Here is a 23174-nt window from a genome sequence, read left to right on the forward strand (position 1 = left end):
AAGATCTTTATTGTGGTTTGAAACATATTATATGAGTGTATTTTTTTTTACCAACCGTCTAATTAAAAGGACCACTGTCTGCTTTGCTATTGGTGTTGTGTTTAAACGGCTCACTATCCTGTTGAAATCTGCTATGTCTTGGGGTATAAATACGGTCAGGTGCAGACAAGTTAGTGTCAGGAGGGTTTAAGAAGAATTTTTCGTACCATTACATCTGCATAGAGACATCCTAGACCACAATTGCGTAGGGGGGCAACCAGATGTCAGTGACGGGGCCCCTAAGAGGTCGGACCCCCTAAGCAACTGCAGTCTCTGCTTACTGATAGTTACACCATTGCTTCAGTATTGTGTTATTTTTAGTTTTTTTTATAATCTGTTTGCTACTGTAAACACTACAATTTCCCCATTGTGGGACAATAAAGGGAATTTTCTTTAAATTAGGTATTTTTATTAGTATTAGGGCCAAGCTAGAGATTCTTTTTTTCTTCTATTTCAAGAATAAAGTCGTAGCATTACGAGAATAAAGTTGTAAATTACGAGAATAAAGTAGCATACAGAATAGTCATAAAATTATGAGAATAAAGTCGTAAAATTCCGTGAATAAAGTCAATACATTATCAGAATAAAGTCATAACATTACGAGAATAAAGTCAAAACATTAGGAGAACAAAGTCGTAAAATTACGAGAATAAAGTCATAAAATTACCAGAATAAAGTTGTAAAATTACGAGAATAAAGTCGCAACATTACAAGAATAAAGTCGTAAAAGTACGAGAATAATGTAATAAAATTATGAGAATAAAATTGCAGTGAGAATAGTCGTAAAATTACGAGAATAAAGTCATAAAATTACGAGAATAAAGTTGTAAAATTACGAGAATAAAGTCAAAACATTACAAAAATAAAGTCGTAAAAGTATGAGAATAAAGTCATAAAATTACGAGAATAAAATTGCAGCGAGAATAGTCATAAAATTACGAGAATAAAGTCATAAAATTACGAGAATAAAATTGCAGAGAGAATAGTCATAAAATTATGAGAAAGTCGTAAAATTCCGTGAATAAAGTCAATACATTATGAGAATAAAGTCGTAACATTACGAGAATAAAGTCAAAACATTAGGAGAACAAAGTCGTAAAATTACGAGAATAAAGTCATAAAATTACGAGAATAAAGTTGTAAATTACGAGAATAAAGTCATAAAATTCCGAGAATAAAGTTGCAGTGATAATAGTCGTAAAATTGCGAGAATAAAGTCGTGACATTACGAAATTATAGATTTTATGAAAACTCTAAAATGAGGAATTATATGAAGTTATACTTTGGCTCTGGCTTGATAGATAAAGAAATGTTTTAGCTCAGCAGCATCAAATTGGGCAGGAGGTCAAAGTGGACTAAGGTGGCTGTTTGGTGGAGCTGGTTGGCCATATGGTGTCGGAGCTCAAAGCTTTCTTTCTGAAACGGGTTATAATATGATGACTTCGTCCTGGTAATATTACTACTTCATTCTGGTAATAATACCACTTTATTCTCAAAATAGAAGAAAAAAGAAATCTCTAGTCTGGCCCTAATACTCTGTCGTAACATCCGTCTCTGCCTGGATACCCCTATGAAAACTTTCTAGAACCGCTACTGCATACATGGGCACAAGTTAAAGCCCAGATTACTCTTAAGTAATTTGTTCAACTGAAATAATTTTCTATCAGTTTGGTCCCCATCCCCCCTAATCAGAAAAATCCTATCTGCGCCCCTTTTTCAGAACGCAAAGTTCTGGACTTTTCTCTCTTTTTTGAAGGTTTTCTTCCTGTCATCTTTAGAAAGATCTTTTTGGAGGGTTAATTCAGACTATATGGATATTGTTTAATGTTGGCTGTTTCTTATTTGGCTGCAGTTGGCCTTTCTGTGTCGCTGCTCCGGGTGTGAGGCAGCTGTCCTGGAGGGAGGAGGCAGGCAGAGGGAGGAAGGAAGCGGGGATAACGTCACGAAGACACGGAGTAAATCTGGCTGAGCAGCGCTTAATGGACGACCCTTGATGCGGGCCGGAGGAAGGCAAAAACTGGACACACTTATTAACATTTTCTCCTAACACTAGAACAAATAAAATATGCATTCCGAAAGCGAAGAGGTGTGACGCCGCCAGGAGAAGGAGGCAGAAAGCAGCAGTAGATTTTAATCCTTCATTTTTTTTTTTTTTTTTTTCCAGAGCTCCACTAAAGCGCAGAAATGGAAATGTGTGGAGCCCTGCTCGGTTCCTCTGCCCACTGATCGCGACACACGGAACTTTTTTCCACATTTATTTATTTTTCTTAAGGAGGATCGACCCTGAACTGCATCTTTAATGCGTGTAAAAAAAACACGCATTTCAACCCTCCACGGCATTTCGGAGACGTCGCTCTGAGTGATCATTGAAGCCCATCGGGAGAATTAACAGGTAGCCTCCCTTTATTAAGCCTGCTCTGCGCTAAGATGGCTGGGTGGGGGGTGGGAGGGGGCTCCATCTTTTATGGGAAATAGATTTAATAGGAAATAGGTTGATTTGTATTTTTAGATTCTATGCTATAAAACTGCAGTGCTGATCATGCATCCACATCCATCCCCCATGAAGCGCTGCTTTCTCTCCCTTTATTTCTGGCCTGCATCTGGACGCTGCTGTGAGCACATCCTACACATTTACATCTGCTCCATCAGACATGCAGCAGTTAAAAAAAAAAGCCTCTGCACTCCTCTCCAAGCTGCAGATGTGACCATCCTGTTAGTCCCAACATCAGTGCATCCAGGAGGGGTGGGGTGGGATCTGTGAATTCCTGTCTTCTTGTGTTGAAGACAGGCTATGACAGGCTAGATGGAGGTAAAGCCTCCAGTCCTCTGCTCTGCTTTGCATCAGTGCAGGAGGAATCTGCACCAACAGCCCAGATGATGCTCATAAGGAGCTAAGGTTTGCACATGAGCATCTGGCTGGACTCATCCAGGCCTGATCTCTGATGTGTCCTCCTCTACCTCCACCTCCTTCCTCAGTCTTTCTCCTCCTGATTGGCTAAACGAGCAGCTGTGTCAGGAGATGGATACCCATCATGCATCCCATCCTCCTTTGGCTTCCATTAGTGCTGTGTGATCCATCTGGTCACAGGCCTCTCCAGGGAAATGTAGTCTACGGTGGCTTAATGTTCTTGTAATCTGAATGGTTACATGTAAAGCTAGATCAAGATGTTGGTGGGGCTCCTCTTCCAGTTGGGATTTTTTAAGGCCACATCTGGGCCTTAAAATGTCCAGAATAGATTTGCAGGCACAAGGTTCTCCTTAGAGTTTGAGTATTTTGACATCAGTCTAACTGATTACAGATATGTGCTGCCGATTCTTTAGTCAGATGTTGCTTTTTCTTTCTCCATTTACAATTTTAAATGATAATGTAAGTCTAAATGTAAAGAAAAGAAGCATTTATTAATAAAAGAAAATACTAATGGATAGCAAATGTCGTATATGACCGTAAGCAGAGATAGCAAAAGTACTCACTTTCCGTACTTGAGTAAAAGTACAGATACTTGTGTTAAAAAATACTCTGGTAAAAGTGGAAGTACTGATTAAACTTCTTTACTCAAGTAAAAGTAACAAAGTACAGGCTTGTAAATTTACTTAAAGTTTAAAAGTAAAAGTAGAAACCACTTTTTTCATGCCGTTGCCTACATTTTAAATTGATGTCTGCCAATAGGACTAGATCTCCGTTGTGTTCATATTCAATCATCTCGTCGTCCATGCTACTATGCTAACGCCACCGCCACCAAGCTGCAATGATTTGCCGCGAATGAATAACGCCGAATCTGTTGATTCATCTTGTAGTGGTGCGTCAAATGCAACGTAGATTCCCATCCAATTAGATTGAATTTGGTATTGATGACGTGAAAAATAATAACGGTAACTCCATTGAAATGATTCAAAACTAAAGTAACGAGCCAATTTTTTAAAATGTAAGGAGTAGAAAGTACAGATATTTGTGTAAAAATGTAAGGAGTAGAAGTAAAAAGTCGCCATAAAAATAAGAAGTAAAGTAAAGTAAAAATGTCAGAGAAATCTACTTGAGTACAGTAACAAAGTATTTGTACTTTGTTACTTCCCATCTCTGACCATAAGCATATATGCTGATACGCAAGGATGGATCAGCCTATAGCAGTAGAAGAAGAAACAGCAAATATCGGCTGACTCTTTATCATACCCGAACACTAACCCTACTAGCTAACCCTAAAGGCAAGCAGCGTGTAAAATCTAATGTAATTAGACTTTCAGAGAACAAATTGGGAGGAGTTCCTTATAGTGGGATGTAGTCTTGGGTTTCAGGGTGGTGCCGATGACGGCTGACCCAAACAAACATACTACACAGTAGGCTTTGATGCAAAAGGTTTGTACAACAGCAGGAACCAAAGACCACTTTAAAAGAACCAAGGTCCTAAAAGTCCATCCAGGTAACTCAGAAAGTGATTTCTGGTTGGGCCATGCCAACAGAAAGCCTGTTTGAGTTCACTTCCAGTTAATATAGGAAAATAAAAACCTTCCATCTAACAATTCATAGATGTAAATTGAGTATATAACTAAGGCCTGGGTTGGGGCTAAATGAATGAAAGCAACTGGAAAAGACCAAGATTAGAGTGAGCCTGAGTAAGACTGTTAAAGGAGAAGTCCAGTCAGCAAGTAATGATCCGTTGATCATTACTTGCTGATCATTACCTAAAACTAATATGTTCATGGCGATTTAATGAATTAAGTGTTAATCAATAAAAAAAGTAATTTTCGGCGCGATCACTGAGTCCGGGAGCGGCCATTTTTGGACAAATATAGTAACGCCTAACTCCTGACATCTCCAGGTAGTGATGTCACAGTGCGGTAAGCCGAGCGCCATTCTCCCCATTTTACAAACAAAATCAATGGGAGCTACTGGACACATCTGCAATCGACAACAATTATATAAGATTTCCAGAGGACTTAACCATTGAAATTCGCAAGAGCTACAAAGTGACAACGCCCCCATGCATGGCAGTTGGATGTTGTAATACATCGGGTAAAAGTGGGAAAAAAAGTGTTATTTCACCTTTCCGATTCATGATCCTCCACGGACAGGTTTGTCGTTGGATTGCCAAATTAAGGAGGGAGGATTTGCCACTGAACTTCTGACCAGAGAGAAAACACATAATATGTAGCCAACATTTTGAAGAAGATTGTTTTCAAGATGACTTAATAATAATAGCGCGTTGTGACAAACACCAGATGAAGCATTGGGACTTGCTCAAAAGCCTCCAGTAAAGCACATTCAAATGAAAATTACTCTTAATTATAAACACTTATCATTTATTGAACAGTATGTAATCCATTTCATATTTAAAGTACTTTCAGAAGTTTAAACTCTGAATATGATCGGACTTCTCCTCTAAGCTGAATACGCCTTGTTTGGAAACTGAATTAGAAACCTCTTGTGTCTGCTAATGTGATCTAAATGAGAAACCAACCTGATATTGAATGTTTTTGACATTGTATTTTATTCTATTTTATTAAATTTACTGTTAAATATATTGTGGAGAAAATTAAGTTTAACCAGTGAATGTAGCCCAATCATGGGGGCTTTTGGTGAAATTCTCAAGCCCACCACCCACCTGCAGCCTCTGCACCAATAACATCTCCCTCTACAGTCCAACCTGGACTGTTTGCATTTTAGGTTTTGTTTACTATAAGCTGCAGTTTAAACTGTCATGTCTTGCGGAGGTTTTTGGAGGGTAACAAGATCCAATGATTTCTAAATGCCACAGTCCTTCTCATCAAACTCAGATTTGCTTACTTTTAGGTATTTTGAAGAAGAAAAGGGTAGTTTTAAGCTGCCTGCTGATTTGACAGAAAGATGTCCATCTTTTGCTTTGCAGTTTATTCATAGCACTTTATTTGCAATTTCCATTGTGAATTAAATATCTAATCTTTAATTAGTTTACAAGTTTAATTTCTCCCAATAAGTAGGCTTCTTTAGTGTTTGCTGGCCGGTTGCCAGGCCCGCTAATGCTAATGCTAACCAAAACATCCGTTTTTAAAAGTTCAGATGAAAAGCTACAACCTCTATGTAGCTTTCCAGCCTCTGCTTTTTTAAAATCGATCCAGGCTTTAATATGTCATAGTATTCCTAAAACCTTACATATTGCCATTTGTGATGCTGTACATTAAAAATTATAATTACTTCAAAAAATATGTATCCATGGTTACATTTTTCACCCATGGAGGTCTCCATTTTTTCACCTCTGCAATGCATGCTGGGTAAATAATTAGGTTAGGTCTGGCTGGACTGAAACCTACAGAGTAAACACAGGGAGGCTAACATAAGCATATGGTTTTGTCGTATTGCGTTTGACTGTAAATTCAGACAAAGCCACACTCCGTTACCACCTCAAAGATTTCATGAGCCGTTATACATGACATAACTGGAAATTAAAACCTGTGACCTGCTTGTGATCTACTGTTTACTATATTAGCTAGAGCTAACACCATCAACATATGCTAATGTAGAACCAAAATCAAATCAGAAGATAATAAACGACTGCTTAAAGTGACAGTAAAGCATCTTTTGGTCTTTGTAACACATCTTTCTAATATATCTAAGAAAAAGTTTTGATCCCAATGCTAACCATTAAGAGCCTCTTTTAGAAACTGCAGTTCTTTGTAGCATAGCTCTCCATCTGGGTTAGCATCTCCTAGCAGCAGCTTCTTCAGCCAACTCTCCCCTCTTCCTCCATTTGGTCCTCCTCCTCATCTTTCATCACCTCTTGTCATTTCTACATTCTCAACTATTTCAACACGCTCGGGTTCAAAAGGAAAAAGATTTAATGTTACTTATTGCTGTTTTTGGCTGGATGGAGCTAATGCTACAGGACCTAGCATACGTCATTTATCCAGAATTCATTACAGTGTAAACAACAGGGTCCATGCGACTATATTTTATTTTATTGTATTAAAACTAAAAGCTTACAAAATATTTCCTGCACTGTATTTACTCTGAGAATAAATGTTTCTCAAATAAAGAATATTTTTAGTTTCAGTTGAAACTGGATCCCTTTAAATCTGTAGGGCGACAGTGGTGTTGGATGTAGGCGTTTGCCCTGAAATCAAAGGATTGATGGTTCAAGCCCCGACTCCGACTTTCAGTGTCGTTGTGTCCTTGGGCAAGACACTTCACCTGCATTGTCTACTGATGGTGGTCAGAGGGCGCGGTGGCGCCAGTGTACGGCAGCCCCGCTTCTGTCAGTGAGCTCCAGGGCAGCTGTGGCTACAATGTAGCTTGCCACCATCAGTGTGTGTGCATGAATGTAGCGTAAAGTGCTTTGGTCAAGACTCCTGACTTGAATAAAGGCGCTATATAAGTACATGCCATTTACCATTCACCAACAATCAAAAGCTTGACTGATGTTCTTCCTTGTTTTGCGTTTTTGTTGTTGTTATTTTTGGCTTTTATCTTAGAAATGTAACATTTATCAGCTCTATCATGGAACTACTATGATCTGAGCTTAATCTCACATGACTTCAAACTGCCATTCCCATCGAAGCAGAATCCTGGGTGTCGATGTTGTCATGGTAACCAGAAATAAATATTTATATAATTATGATCCCTCAAATAAGAAATTGTTCTTCAAAGTTACAGATAAATATATTGAGTTTTAAAAATTAAACACAATCATTAAACACATGACTGCAAATCTTGTGTAAAGTGAAATCTTCTACTGCGCCCCCTACTGGTTTGGAAGACCTAAACAGCGGCTAAGTTTTTTTGCTTCTTTGGGCTGGATCTGACTGCGACACTGTTAGGACAACAGTTTAACCACGCTCCCAAGAACAGGAAGCTGGTGTTTCATATCCACAAGGAGCTAGAAAAACATCTCCAATAGCAGGAGAACGTCAGTAGGGATGCCAGGGATTATCATGAGGTTGGTCTGACCTGTACAAGTCATTTTTTAAAAGGAATTTAAACCAGTTATCTGCTGCCTGGTAATAAAACTGGCATCTGAGTAGTAGCTTAGTCATTACAGATTATTCTCCCCTGTTAAAACCACACACGGCTTTACAGTCATAAACAGATTACAAGTGTTTTTCTCACTCTGGCTTCAGTAAACCTCAGAGATTAAAGAGTGTGCTTGACTTAATTATTAATATCCACAAATCTGGTTAAAAAAAGTGATTTAAGTGAACAATTTTATCTGATTGCTGTATATTTGATTAAGATGACCACGGGATTATGGATTATGAGAGCATCAAGCTATGCATAATTCCTATGGGATTACACTGAATATATATATAGTATACCTGCTTCTACTCTTTGGGTTGGAGCAGGGAGGCCTGGCCTGGAACCAAGCCTAGTCACCTCAGGTTAAGAAGCTCCACAGTCACCTTTGGTAACGACTCTGGAAAACATTTGATCGTATTTAAGTTTCTGAAATAAAAATCATTCTCCAGTCAACAGGTTAAAACTCAGACAATTTCCAAAATGAGCGAGCTGGAGCAGCTTCGTCAGGAGGCCGAGCAGCTGAGGAACCAGATAAGAGTAAGCCTCTTTTTCTTTTTATCAATTAGTTTATCTTCACTTTTAAGATCTGGCTTCCCTAAAAAGTTCCGTTGTCTTTTCCCTGCCTGTGGTGCACGTTAGGATGCCAGGAAAGCCTGTGGAGATTCAACCCTCACCCAGGTAAGTGACACTGAAAATAGCACAGGAAATGGTAAATGTAATAAATGCTTATTGCACTTTTTTTGTTGTTGCCATATTTGCAACTCAAATCATGAATTAATCACAATTAATCGATTTCTGAAATTATCCTCCACTATTTTGGAAATGAAATGAAAGAGAAAAAACAACCAGAGCACTAAAAATGGCAAACTATTAGAAGATATAATTTTACATTTAAGATGGAAAAAACATTTTTGTTTGATCCGCTATTCAGAGCACAGTTTAGCTTCACTTGGTTTAAATTCTGTAAATACTCTTTCAAGCAGATTTTGAAGATTGTTAATCTATAAAATTAAAAATAAGCTACAGATTAATCGATTAGAAAAGTAATCCTTGGTCACAGGCCTAAATTAATGGCAACATTGAACTTTAATAAACTAAATATTTCTGAAGGAAAATAAAAATCTGTGTTCTCATTTAGATGGCTGCCGGTTTGGATCCCGTCGGTCGGATCCAGATGCGGACAAGACGCACGCTCCGTGGCCATCTTGCCAAGATCTATGCCATGCACTGGGCTACAGACTCAAAGTGGGACACCCAAACTTTACTGCTCTATTTGCTGCAGAATTGTTTTAATACCTCCAATTACATGTTTGGTTTTTAACAGCGAGTTTTTTAAATAATTTCACTAAAGCTTTAAACCTTCCTTTTTTGGGATCTTTCTCCTGTTCAGATGTAGACTTCTATTTTAATGTGTTCTTGCAGTCACTGGATCTGACTTATTCATGACAATTATAACAGATAGATTGTTATTTAACAACAGTTTTTGTACTGATTCAGATTTTATTTTAATTTCTTTGATGCTAGGAAACAGCACTGTGCTTTAAGACTTAAAGGAACATGTATTAAAAGGTTAAACCTGTTAGGTTTGATCTGTTTATGTTAAATTATGGAATAGGTTTGTTACCTTTGCTTGGTTTGGTTTCTGCAGGCTCCTGGTTAGTGCCTCCCAGGATGGGAAACTGATTGTCTGGGACAGCTACACCACTAACAAGGTAAAGTCAGAAAAAATAATTTTCTTATGAGGTCATAACTTGTCTGAACTAGTTGTTGAGTGACTCAGCCCAGCTTCAAGGCAACTATTGCAATGGTCTAATTTCCAGTTTCATCAGTAGGGTTTTATCTGCTTTTTTCCCCTCTAATCTCAGCACCATAGAGATTTTTTCACTTGTAAATGTTCATTTTATTTCATATAACATAAAATTGTTGTTTAAAGGTGTATTGACTCGTTATTTAACTAGAGTAGTATTTCATATTTTTGTGTTTTATGCTTTGTTTTTGCTCATTAGGTTTGTAAATAAAGATCTCTACTCTTAAATGTTTGTTCAGTTAAGCAGCTGTTTAACTTATTCTAGGAATCGCCTCTGAAAAGGATACAGAGAAAAGATTTTTAGCCAAGCTAGATGGTAGAGATGTCAGACAGACTGAGGTTATCCTGTTCAGTTTTAAGCTGCCATTCATGAATCTGCTTGTTTCTGCTTGGAGAAGCAATAAAGTTTTTGGTAACCCATGAAAACATGGAGCGGAGTTTTAGACGTATAAATATTCTGTCAACCGGGTGGACTGGATTCTTTTGGGAAGCAAGAGAAACAGACCTGGTGGAAGTTATATTTTTGTTAATAATCATATCTTTCCACATATAATTATCGTGTCGTCCATGAGTGACTGTCTCCCTGCCAGCTCCCTGATAAGCTTCTCTCATTGGTCGACATGCTGCATCAAGCTGCAAATTTCACATTTTCCAGCTGCAGCATCTGATGCTTTGGACGAACCTGGTGGTCAAAGTAGAACCCCTTAATGCACTTTAAGATGCCGCCATCATTAGGGGCAGATCATCAGGCATGGCAACCCCCCACCCTAGGCCTCTACTGGGTTATTTTTGCTCCCACTGTGATGTAATTCACCACCGCTGGAGCAGATGGTTGTAAGCACCGATACCATTATGTGGAAGGTCTTACTTTGACAATTTAGGTCAGGCATGCCCAAAGCTGTCCTGTAGGTTTTAGAGGTTTCTCTGCTTGAGCACAGCTAATTCTGATGATTGTAGTTCAGTGAAAGCCTGTTAATTAGGTATCAATAAAAATCAGAGAAACCTATAAAACCTGCTGGACAGCCGCCCTCGAGGACCGACTTTGGGCATGCCTGATATAGGGTGTTTGCACACCTGTGGCTTTAGGTCGATCTAAACTTCAACCTAAATTTGGTTCCTTTGGGTCTGTAAAGAGCATTATTCTGCTTTTTCTCCTGCATAAGGCAGGTATTCCTATTCAGTGTCTGCAGCATATTATTTTAAAGTTACAGCAACGATTCATATTCAGACACTCTTGTTGTTGACATACCTCAGTCTCCATCATGAAAGTTTTTTCCATTTATCTTGGTTACTACTTCAGTGGCAGGACTTACAGATTTCCCCCTGTTGTCATGGAGACGTGACGCTCTCCAAGTAGTGCGGCGTTTGGTCCTGAAAGACAAAAAGCTGGCACAGAAAAATTAAACAATGTATCAATGTTAAGATTCAGAGCTGCATAAGGGGGCGCACTAAACATGTGAAAACACCCTTAACGTTAGTATAATAACCAAAAAAGGGATGGAAAAATACAGTAAATTATTCTTGCAATAGTATGTCATAAACAAAGAGGACGGATAAAGAACTCATATTTTTTGAAGAATTTGTTTTTTTGATTTATGGGGTACAGTTTGCTTCTCAGACATTTAGGAGTCTTCTGTTTAATTAAAGAAAAATAACTGCTGAACCTATTTAATGTATATAGCATGGAGAACCATAAATTCATTTTAACTGCGCCGATGTCCAGGGTTATGTGCTTTGTTGGGTTTAATTAACCCCCACATCGGATGTTGCAGAATTTAAGTAGGACTATATTGTCTTTCTTTCCAACTTGTGTTTGTCCTCATTGCTTTTTTATTAATTCTGTTTTAGTCTGTTTTATCGGCTATTTTCCTGTAAACTGATTCTTCCCCTGAGCCGTGGAGCTCTGCAGCTCCTCCAGAGTAACCGTGGGTCTCCTGACTGCTTCCATTTGTCCGCTTAGGTTGACAGTATTGTTCCCTCTAAGCTTTTCAAACTGCTCGTGCATTCTTAGCACACAAGAAGATCTATGCAGCGCATAAAATAAAGTCCAACATAAACTCTTAAATTATTTAAACTAATTACATTATTTCTGTATTATTCTGAATCTGAACCAACAATGAAAATAGGAGAATACTGAAAAAAGAAATGTAATGTAAAGAAATTATTTTTGCTTTTCATACTAAATTAATATATTAATAATAAATGAATAGGAAATACGTTGATCTTTATAATCTCTGTCACTAATCAAATTAATCAAATCATAAACAGCATCCAGAAAGTTCTTAAAGGGGCATATATGGACAACTGTTGGAGAAGGGAAAAGGATAGGACATGAAAAATGTGTTTGTTGAAAAACAATCCACTGGACTTTGTTTTCAAGTTGGAAGACGTTTGGCTTCCCATCCAGGAAGCTTTTTCAATTCAAAATGTCAGAAATAGCGTTGAGTTCGAGCCTTTATAGAGTGGACAAAAAAACAAAGCCTTGTTTTCACAATTTATTGTGCAAAAATTGAGCGTTTAAAAAACAAAGTTTCTGAAAGGTGTAACATCTCATTTCCTCCAGAGCAGGACCCTCACCGTAGCCAAAGCAGCACTCCTACATAGACTACACATCTCATTAACAACTTTTTTATTCGGCCAGATCAATGAAATTATAACTAAACTGATAGAAATTGCTTATTTAATTTGTGGGTAGCACTGTTGCCTTGCAGCAGGAAGGTTCTGGGTTTGATTCTTGGCCTGTGGTCTTGCATGTTGTGCCCTTGCATGGGTGGGTTCTCTCCGGGTACTCCGGCTTCCTCCCACAGTCCAAAAACATGAGCAGGTAAATTGGCTTCTCTAAATTCTCCCTAAGTGTGTATGCATGGTTGTGTGTCTCTGTGTTGCCCTGCAACAGACTGGCGACCTGTCCAGGCTGGACCCCGCCTCTCGCCTGTAGGCTGCCGGAGATAGGCACTGGCTCCACCGCGACCCTGGAAAGGACTAAGTAGGAGAAAATAGATAGATGGATGTAACTAGTAATGATCCTGGGTTTATAATAAGTCTAATCATGGTGTGTGGCTTCAGTGTGAACATCTGATGTTGCTCACAGTGGTCCTCAGTGAACTCAGGGAGCATATGTGTCCTGTATGCTCAGACATGAGAAATTAGAGGGAACTTCATTTTTTCACCAATGTTCTTTAACAAACGGACGTCTTTAAACTAGGATTAAATTACATGCAGGTAGACTAAGTTTTCTGATTAGAGGACTCCTGAAGCCAGTTTGGTTTAACTGGATTGTATTTAGAGGTATCAAATTACCGTAATAGGGGATGAATGCAAAGGTACCTCACACCTCTAAGGATTTTATTCTTTTTGTTGCCTGAATTTTTATAACCATATATTAAAATGTGCAGCTGCAGTGAGGCTGAATGTGAAAAAGTCAGAGGGGTGTGAATATTTTTGCTTTTTAGCTATCAGGCCGAAAAGCTGCTTCGTTTCATCACATGATGCCTCTCTCCCCTCAGATACACGCCATCCCCTTGCGCTCCTCCTGGGTAATGACCTGTGCGTACGCCCCCTCGGGGAACTACGTGGCTTGCGGAGGCTTGGACAACATCTGCTCCATCTACTGCTTAAAAACACGCGAAGGCAACGTGAGGGTCAGCAGAGAGCTGCCGGGCCACACGGGTGAGGCGCCTTCAGCGTCTGCTTTTAGTTTCCCTCCTTTGGGATGGAACTATATTCTGGTCAGTTATTGGTTTGAGCTGTGACTCCATCAAACGGTTCCATTAAAACAGGAGCCGAGTTTCAGCTTCATGCTCAATATGAGCAAAGGGGCCAAAGTTCCCTCAATGAAACATCAGATAAAGACAAACAGCAGTTTTCATCTTGATTTTTCTTTACAGAAATGTTTTATATATTCTATATATTTTTTATTTAAACTAGTTAATATCAGAACTGCAGTATATAAAAAAAATATGAATAAAAATACAGACACATGAGCAAGCTAAACACTGAGGCCCAATCAGGGCCCCCTCTAGTTTATCCAGTGACCCAAAAATACATATAAATAAATACACATTATTTTTATTCTTTATAATTCATGAACATAAAGTGTTTAATTACAATTGTTTTTTACTTATTTTCTTTCAAAATTATATTTTATTATTTACTTAAATTACTCCCAAAGTGGGGGTTGGGACCCCCATGGGGGTCTGCAGATGGTTTTCAGAATCATTGTGATGTGATTCCTGAGGGCCAAAATTTACCATGAAAAAAGTAAATTCAACAAATTAAACAAATTTTAAAAAGATGCTTATTTAAAAATACATAGAATTACTTTGCTTTATATTTATAAATAATTATAATTTGAAATCATTCTCTGTATTTTTAGGGGTTCTAAAAGCCGTTGCATAGTTGTTTTTTAGAGTAACAGGCTGAAATACTTTGGGACCCTTGATTTAATTCATCATTTCAATTTTTTTATTTATTTATTTATTTTTTTCATTCATCAGGCTGAAGCAGCTGAAAGTACAAAACCTTAATATTCTCTGTGGATTATTCTGATTCTCACTGTGGCCCAGATTACCAAGACTATGCAGCAGACTGATAATTTAAAGCAGAAACAGGAAATCTACCTTCAAATGTTTCAAAATAATAAAACCTTAAATCTAATTTTTCTTTTTTCTGCCCTGATCTCAGGTTACCTTTCATGTTGCCGCTTTATTGACGACAATCAAATCATTACAAGTTCAGGAGACACATCCTGGTGAGTAAAAAAAGAAAAACCTGCAGTTCAAATGAATCCTCGCTGATCAATGACTGACTCCCCCGCCCTCACAGCGCACTGTGGGACATCGAGACGAGTCAGCAGACCACGGTCTTCTCAGGCCACTCCGGCGACGTCATGAGCCTTTCTCTGTCACCTGACCTCCGTACCTTCATCTCCGGAGCCTGTGACGCCTCGGCTAAGCTGTGGGACATCAGGGACAGCATGTGCCGGCAGACCTTCACAGGCCACGAGTCGGACATCAACGCCAGCTGTGTGAGTGTGGTTAGGAAACAGGAAGTAAAACTACGTGGCTTCTGGTTCTGTTGCTCCTGCTCTGCTCTATGGGTCCAGAGTTTGACCAATTGTGGTAAATGTGAGATACTCATGACATCACCTCAAAGTGCTCAGTGAGGTATGTTCACCTTCCCCTCGCTGGCCAAGAGACGCAGATGATTTGGAGCAGATATTGTTTCCTCTTTCTTTAGTTAAAGGATAAAAATTACGTAATGTTTTATTCAGGTCTCAGTTAAAACGAACACAACAAAAATTCAGGCGCCTCTTTCCAGGGTCATATTCTTTTAGTCCTGATCCAGATTTCCAGTGTTGGTGATTCCTCATTCAATACTAGGGAGGCTAATCCTTCCCTGTAAATTAAGTGAAATAATTGCTCAAAGATGCATTGTTAAACTTCATAAATGTAGTCATTAAACTGCATTAAATCTGCACTGAAACAGTTGATTTTATGAGCATGTTGCACATTAATCAGCTGTTTAATCGGCTCTTTGACATGATCTCCCTCCGCTGTGGAGCGGCAGGATGCTGCCTGTCAATCTCTATTAGAAATCCCTGTTGAGGTTTGAGCCTCCATGTTTTAAAGCAACCAGGGTGAAAGTAGAGCCCTGATTGGATAACAAGCAAAAATCCGTAACGTCCAGTGAGGCTCTTAAGGGGTCTATAGAGCAGGGGTGGGCCGGGTTGTGAAGCTGGCTGCTTGATGCTGATTGGCAGAACACGCTAACAGATCAGATGGAGGGGAGGCTTTCCTCATGAGACTCAGACGGAAGGAAAACACCATCATTCAGTTAGAACGGTGATCTTGTGCTGATCTCTTGCCGTGGTTTCTGAAGTTTTTCATTTCAGAGTTCTTCACAACGGCTATTTTCACTTATTGTCATAATGTTTGTGTTTCAGCCTTCATTAATACGGTATGTAAGATTGGATTTAACTGACCCTATTGAGCCACCTCCTGATTTAGAGAGCAGCATCTGCCTCTGATTTCCAGGTAGGAATGTAGAGTGATGGAATCTTTGCCTTTTGGCTCAGCTCTCATTTCACCACATCAGATAAATCAGTCTGTCCACCTCCTCACCCCTCACTCAGCAACAGGACCCCAAGATACTTGAAATCTTCCACTAGAGGCAGGAACGCTCCCCTGACCTGAAAGGGACAGCCACCCCTTTCCATTGGAAAATCAGGGAACTAACCCCTGGAGGAGCTGATCTTTATCTCAGCCGCTACTCTCTTAGCTGCGAACCGGCCCAAAGAAAGAAAAAATGTTGGAAATGCTGCAATACTGCAATGTGCTGCAAACACATAAATAATGCTTACACACCAAACACGTGCAAAGAAAAAAAATAACTGCAAGATAAGAAAAGCAGCAAACCTGCACCGCTTAACAAAAGTTAAAAACCAATAGGGAAAGACAATGATCTGTCTCTTAGGAAAAATAGAAATAAGATAAATGTATAAAAAAAAGATTCAAAGAAAAAACAAAACGTTTATATCCTTCTCTTTTTCCACTGGACGGCTTCCCATTTATGTATTAATGTCAATGGTGGTCCCTTATGGGTTGATCATCTCCCCCTGGTGGCTTGGAGCACTTTATCTATCCAACCTTTTGAATTTGTGAAATTGTGTATTTGCTCACCTGGGCCACCGTACTTCTCAGCGTAGAGCCAATGCCACAATTTTGAGTTTTAATTTTTTTGCTCCATAGTAAGCTCATCTTATTTAGCAAAGAAACACGTAAAAAAAAATGTGTGCTATCCAAATTCATGTAGAAATTAAATGGTGGTTTTGCACAGAAGATGGTGGCTTAAAGCAGTGATTCCCAACTAAGGGAATTAGCACCCCTAGTGGTCCACCAATGTATTGCAGGGGGTATTTAAAAAAGTGAATATTTTACTTCCCAGTAAAAGAAATAGAATAAATTAGGGCTGCGATGGGTTTTGCTCTCTAAAGACCCAAATGCACAATAAACCAAGATTTATCAACCAAAAAGATAAAAACAAATGTCCTAATCAAAAGTCTTAATGAAAGTGGGTATCGGTGCTTTGATCCTGCACTACTTCTCTGCGAGTGAGAGCAGGAAGACGGGGGCAAAGACAAAGGTCACAAGAGGAGAACGCAGCAAAGCAGCTGCAGTCAAGGATACATTGTTAAAACAAGCCACTACTGGTGATTCGGCGGAACGTCTAGTGTCTCATTAAACAGTGACTGATGAAAACAAAGTGAAAATGACAGTGAATCTGAATATTATTTAGTCAGTTTTATTTCCTGATTTTTCCAGTTTAGATGTGTGTTTAGGGGACTCATTGAGAATGGTTCCGTTTTTTGTAAAAAAAAAACAAAAAAACAGATTTTTAACTTAATTTAATTTTTTATTTATTTCAGTAATTATTCACTTTCCAGGCAAAAAATATATATATATATAATTTTTTTTATTCTAATTGAAAAGAATGATACGTCTGAGCATTAAATGTTCAAGTTAAGGATTATAAATCAACAGAAATCTTAGTTCCTTTTCATTACAAACTTTAAACTGAGAATGTCCGATTGATGCCACACATTTGCATGTTGCAGGATTATCACCATATAATTCTGCAACATGCAACCTCAGGCCCTCTATTCCTCACCTATTCAGCCAGGCAGACAATTCCCTTTAATGACCCCCTTTCAGAGACATAGACAGGTATGGGGTATTGCAGGCTAACAAAAGAAGCCAAACGTCCCCCATTCCAAAGGGGTGGACCCATTCCGTCCGTTTCATTTTTCATGTTTCTTTGCAAAAACAAGATTTTTTGGGGGCTACTGTATAAAGCCTAAGACTCAACGCTATTTCTGACATTTTGAATTGAATAAGCTTCCTGGATGGGAAGCGAAATGTCTTCAAACTTGGAAACTAAGTTGCTTTGATTGTTTTTTTTTACTTTTTTGGAATATGACCTGGATGAGTGAGAGTATTCGCCAGATTATCACCAGAGCATCTGTATGTTCTGGAGATTTTCAGCCAAAGCCAAAGGCTGTGTTTAGACCTGATCACCGTCACTGATCTGATTCAGTGACAAACATTCAGAGGGTGTAGAAAATATAGAGGTTATTTCCCTTCGTGTATATTCCAAAGGTTATTCAGCCGCTTATTCTCCGTTATTTTCCCAGTTCTTTCCAAACGGAAGCGCCTTCGCCACGGGTTCCGACGACGCCACCTGCAGGCTGTTCGACCTGCGCGCAGACCAGGAGCTCAGCATCTACTGCCACGACAACATCATCTGTGGCATCACCTCCGTGGCTTTCTCTCGTTCCGGCCGTCTGCTGCTGGCCGGCTACGATGACTTCAATTGCAACATTTGGGACGCCATGAAGGGAGACAGAGCAGGTGGGCAGAGAAACATGCAGCTGAGGGCTTAGATGCAGCATAAAAAGTCTGCTGAATGAAGGATTCATGACTAAAAATTCAGCCTCATTAATCATGGTGGAGTGTGTGAATGCGTGCCGCAAGGCTTCCTACTTAGTCCACAAAGTTTATTTATTAGCACCCCTGGTAAAGATGTAAAAACCCACAAGGAGGAACTTATTTTTACTGAAACAAAACAAACTCTGTATTTAATTTAACTATAATTAATAATTTATTTCTAAAGTAGGATTTTTTTTTTTTTTATCAAAACCAAACTGGTTGCCTTCATCTTTAAATGTATTTGAATGATTATTTTGATTCCTGCTCAACTTTATTTTAGTTAGATCATTGTTTCTACGATTTTCTAAACGGGGAGCCATGATTTTCTGTCATGATGTATAAATATGAATTTTCTTGCAAGCAATGTTGGATGAGGAAGCTAAAAACAATCATGAAATCTCACCATGAATGGCTGCAGCACAGAATAGCAACCGTTGGATTTGATCTACATGCAAACTGCTAGTTTGGAGGGTGTACCTGGAAAAAAGTGGTTTTCCTGTCGATAGATCTGGTCTGGTATCTGTGATGCTGTGGGCCTGTTTCTCTTAATAGATCTCATAGTATCATGAATTATTTGAAATTCCATGATAGTTTGAATAGAAATCAGGTAAACAGAACACAGGTCTTCACTTAATACAGTAACTGATCACCAGAGAGTGGGGAAAAAAGTAGAAAACCAGTTTCCATGATCTTCTCAGTCCTATGACTAAAATCTTGCAGAAAACAGGAAAGAGGTATTCCATTGATGATTAGAAAAAAAACACAGCACTGTTTAATTTACCACCACTGTTTATTTTTACAAAGCTGTAAAAATACTAGTAGAAAAAGCTTTAATAATTTGCAGATAACTATGACTGACATGTATCTGTTACTATAAGAAGAATGTTTCCATTAATCATAATTAAAGGGATCCATGACTAGAGGAGCATTTTGGCTTAAATACATTTTCATTTTTCTATTAACTTAAAAATTGATGTTTGTGATCTGTAAAAACTAATTTATTCAAAAATTATAAATCCCTCGTTATTTTTCACCTATGGAGGTCGCCATTTTTTTGCCTCTGCAATGCATGCTGGGTAAATGATGCAGTAAGGTCTGACTGGATGGGAACCTACAGGAAGGCTAACATTAGCAGAGCTGTTTTTTATACTATTTCTTTTGACCCGTGCAAATTCAGACAAAGCAACAGTGCATCACTGCCGCAGAGTTGTCATGATCCGTCATACATGAGGTATCTGTTAAAACAAATAAACGTGATCTGCTTGTGTTCTACTGTTTACCATCTTAGGTAGAGATAATACCATTAGCAGGAGCTATTGTGAAATCAAAATAACATCTGAAGATAATTAATGACTGTTTAAAGGGACAGTCTTTCAGTCGTAAAACATCTTTCAAATATATCTGAGAAAATGGTTTGATCGTGATGCTAACCGCTAACAGCCTCAGTTACAAACTGGGGTTCGTTTCACGAAGCAGGTTGAACAAACTCAGACTAAAATCAGCAACTTCAAACTGATCTAGCCTAATGTCAGAACCGGAAAGAGTTTTTGGGTTCACAACAGCTGCTATGAATTAGTTCAGTCAACTCTAATTAGGTCCACTCAGAGTTAAGCGCATGTGTGACAAGTTTAAAATGCCATCATCAGTGAAGCCCCGAATGACGAGTCACCATGACAACAGGCAACAAGAAGTGCCTATTTCACCCCACTGGAACTAGAGATTTTAATTAAGACGGAGAATGTGTTTAAAAAAACAGAGAAACAGTGCTACAGCAGCAAAGGAGAGGAAGATAGCGGAGGATAAGATAGTTGCTCAAGTTAATGAGTAGGTTTATTTGAATTTTTTTTGAAGTTTTTACATTTATTAAAAGCCATCTCCCCTCTGTTGTTCATTTGTAGATTACTAAAATAAGATTCTTCCTGATATAAATCACATACCTAGATTGAACTGTAATGATATATAGTCTACATTACATTTATATGAATTTCAGAATATGAAATTATACTAGTAAGAATTAAGTTTTATATACCTAGATATGTTTATACATTTTAAGTGGCCATTCTGAAATTTATCAGCTTGACTGAATGATATCTGGAATACATTTCTTTATAGTCAAAATAATTCAAATTCTGACCAGTAACAATTGGAATATGGAGAACTCAAATTAAATTTTAGACATCCAGATTGTTTATTCTAGATGTGAGGGATGTCATTTAGTTTGAAATGGTCATTTTGACAGGAAAAAAATGTTTTTTTTTCAGATATCAGGAATACATATGAAAATACATATACAGTAAAATTAATACATATCAAACCAGCTTGCTATATGCTGTTCTCACAGGCTATAGGACCTGTTCATCATGTCATGGGTTCTCAGTTTGATTCTGTCTTCCATAAATACTCAGTGACTGTTTGCAGCTGCTTCGAATGTTATCATCCCAATAAATGGTCATTATTAGCGGTTATCAGTCCCATAGAATAGCTTCAGAATGTGCCAGTAGGCTCATTGGGTTGTTTTCACTAAAGTAGTTTCTTTCCTACCCTGCGGAGCTTTGTTACTCTATTTATATGTAATCTGAAAATATTTTTAAGTTGTTCCAGAGCCAGTGGGGGGAGATGAAAAACCCATAAATCGTTTCAGAAACACCCAGATTACCTTCACAATCACTTAGATGGTAAAAAAAATAAGGTTGCTGCTTTGAAATTGCAAGTTTATTAATACCAGCATAAGGTTTGTCCCATTATTGAAAGGTTCATAAATAAAAAAACAAAAACGCTTTGCTACTGTAGTGTCTTTGTGTCCCCCCTGCAGGGGTCCTGGCTGGCCATGACAATCGCGTGAGCTGTCTGGGCGTGACGGACGACGGCATGGCGGCGTGCACCGGGTCCTGGGATAGCTTCCTAAAGATCTGGAACTGAACCGCGCACATCGACTGGAAACACAAGCACGTCTAGCATCCCTGCACACACACAGTTCCTGACATTATGCCCTCCGTACCGATACTCTAAGACTTAAAACAGCCAAACAGCAACATTTTACTGTACATATTATAAAACATCGTAGGTGCGAGTTTACCCACCCACCCCCTGCACATCCTGACCCACAATGCTTTGAATAGATGACATAAAATAAACACACCTCTACATACAGAGTAAGTTTTGTTCCATTATTGCTGCAAAAAACACTTTTTGTGATTGGAAATTTTGAAAATATAAAAAATAAATTTAGGATCTAGAAATAAAACTTTGAAAAATGTCAAAATCAAAAATGGGTTTTGAGCACAACTTGGGTTTTTTTCTTTTATGTTATACAAGTTTTTATCTAAATTGTTCTTTTTCAGATTGAATCTTATGAATGGCCTTCTTTTCAAATGATATTTACAGATCCAGTCTCTTTATATCAATCCCAATATAAATATTTTTGCTAACGTTCATGCAGACAAATAGAAATCGGTCTTTGCTCCTCATTCAGAGGAAAGCCCCAAAGGGAAGAGAGAATATGATTCATAAAAGACAACTGGAAAGAATGCAGTTCATTAAATCCAATCTGAAAAACATCAATTAAAAAAAAATATAAAATTGAAAACATTAAATTTGAAACTTTTCCTTTCTGATATCATTTTTATTTCATTTTAATAAAAAAAACATGTTCTATGCTTTTAATAATAGTGGAACTAAATTCACTCCATACCTTCATTTACCCACTGCTGATTTAAATACTCAGCAAAACCTGTTTATATCAAATGTGACCAAATACAGCTGAAACATCAGTTGCTTGAATGAAAAAAAAAATGTAAAAACCTCACAGGAATCACCTTTACCTAAAGCCTTTTAAACACATCTGACACCTAATTCACACATTTCAAACGCTGCTCCTCCTGAAAGAGAAGATCCCCCAACGGACGGTTCTGCCTTTGTTTACAGCGAACTTCATCTTCTTTCCATGGTCATACGACTTCAGCACCACCGGAGGGGCGAAGGAAGGATCTACAGCCGCTCCACTGAGGCTGCTCAGATCCTCTGGTCATGCTTTATAGATCTGTACGCCCAACATGCTAGATTTTAGTTGAATTTTGTTTGTTTTTTGTTTATTTTATGTGTTTTATTCATGTTTTCCCTGTGTGCCTCAGATACACTGAAAATGATAGATAATAACCGGGTAATTTCAAATGATCTTGGATGACAGCAGGATAAATGACAGCCTACAGAAAGCCAGTATTCAAACTTTAAATCTGTCATTGATTATTTGGAAATTACCACAGCATAACTGTACATAATACTAATAAATAATAGCCTCGCCTGAAAGCTGTCATGGTTTCTTTTGGTGATGAATCATTTTCTGCCATTTGTTCCCCTAACTGTTATTGTTGCCTTCAGCCACAAGGGTGCGCTGCACTACTTCATGTGTGGAGAGTCATAGAAAGGGCAACCAGTGAACTGGAGGGATCTGCATTCATCTAAACTTCATTATAAACAGAATTTTATTTCATAAATCACACTGTTTAGGCTCAAAAAGACCTGACCAATCACAGCTCTTTCCTGTCATAACAGTCTTAGTTTATTGGTGCCATTTATTTTGTCCCAAAAGAATTATATTATATTATATTGTTAGTTTAGTGGCTGCTGTCAAAGCTCTTCTATTAGAAGGTTTTGAGTCACATCCGTAGTTATCAGATTATAAACCGTTTCCACTGTTAATAGTTATTTAGACCCAGAGCTTTTCTGAACATCTTATGTCAATCTGAAACAACGCATTTCTTACAAAGTTAGCATTGCTAGGGTCATAATATGCTGGGAGAAACTGCATATAATTTAAGATATAACTATATACTATTTTAGACTTTAGCCCTTTTAATGCAAT

At 38.2% G+C, this 23174-nt stretch overlaps 1 protein-coding gene across 1 annotated transcript; it reads left to right on the forward strand.

Moving 5' to 3' along the window:
- The first annotated feature begins 1787 nt into the window (after window positions 1–1787).
- Window positions 1788–22615, forward strand: gnb2 (guanine nucleotide binding protein (G protein), beta polypeptide 2). The gene is made up of 10 exons (XM_015398055.1): window positions 1788–2431; window positions 8470–8557; window positions 8660–8698; window positions 9159–9265; window positions 9669–9732; window positions 13334–13496; window positions 14511–14577; window positions 14652–14853; window positions 18019–18235; window positions 21126–22615. The coding sequence occupies exons 2-10, from the start codon at window positions 8501–8503 to the stop codon at window positions 21230–21232; spliced, it is 1023 nt and encodes a 340-aa protein (XP_015253541.1). The 5' UTR covers window positions 1788–2431; window positions 8470–8500; the 3' UTR covers window positions 21233–22615.
- The last annotated feature ends 559 nt before the right edge of the window (window positions 22616–23174 follow it).

The sequence above is a fragment of the Cyprinodon variegatus genome, unplaced genomic scaffold (assembly GCF_000732505.1).
Source record: "Cyprinodon variegatus isolate N-32 unplaced genomic scaffold, C_variegatus-1.0 Scaffold908, whole genome shotgun sequence".
Lineage (NCBI taxonomy): Eukaryota > Metazoa > Chordata > Actinopteri > Cyprinodontiformes > Cyprinodontidae > Cyprinodon > Cyprinodon variegatus.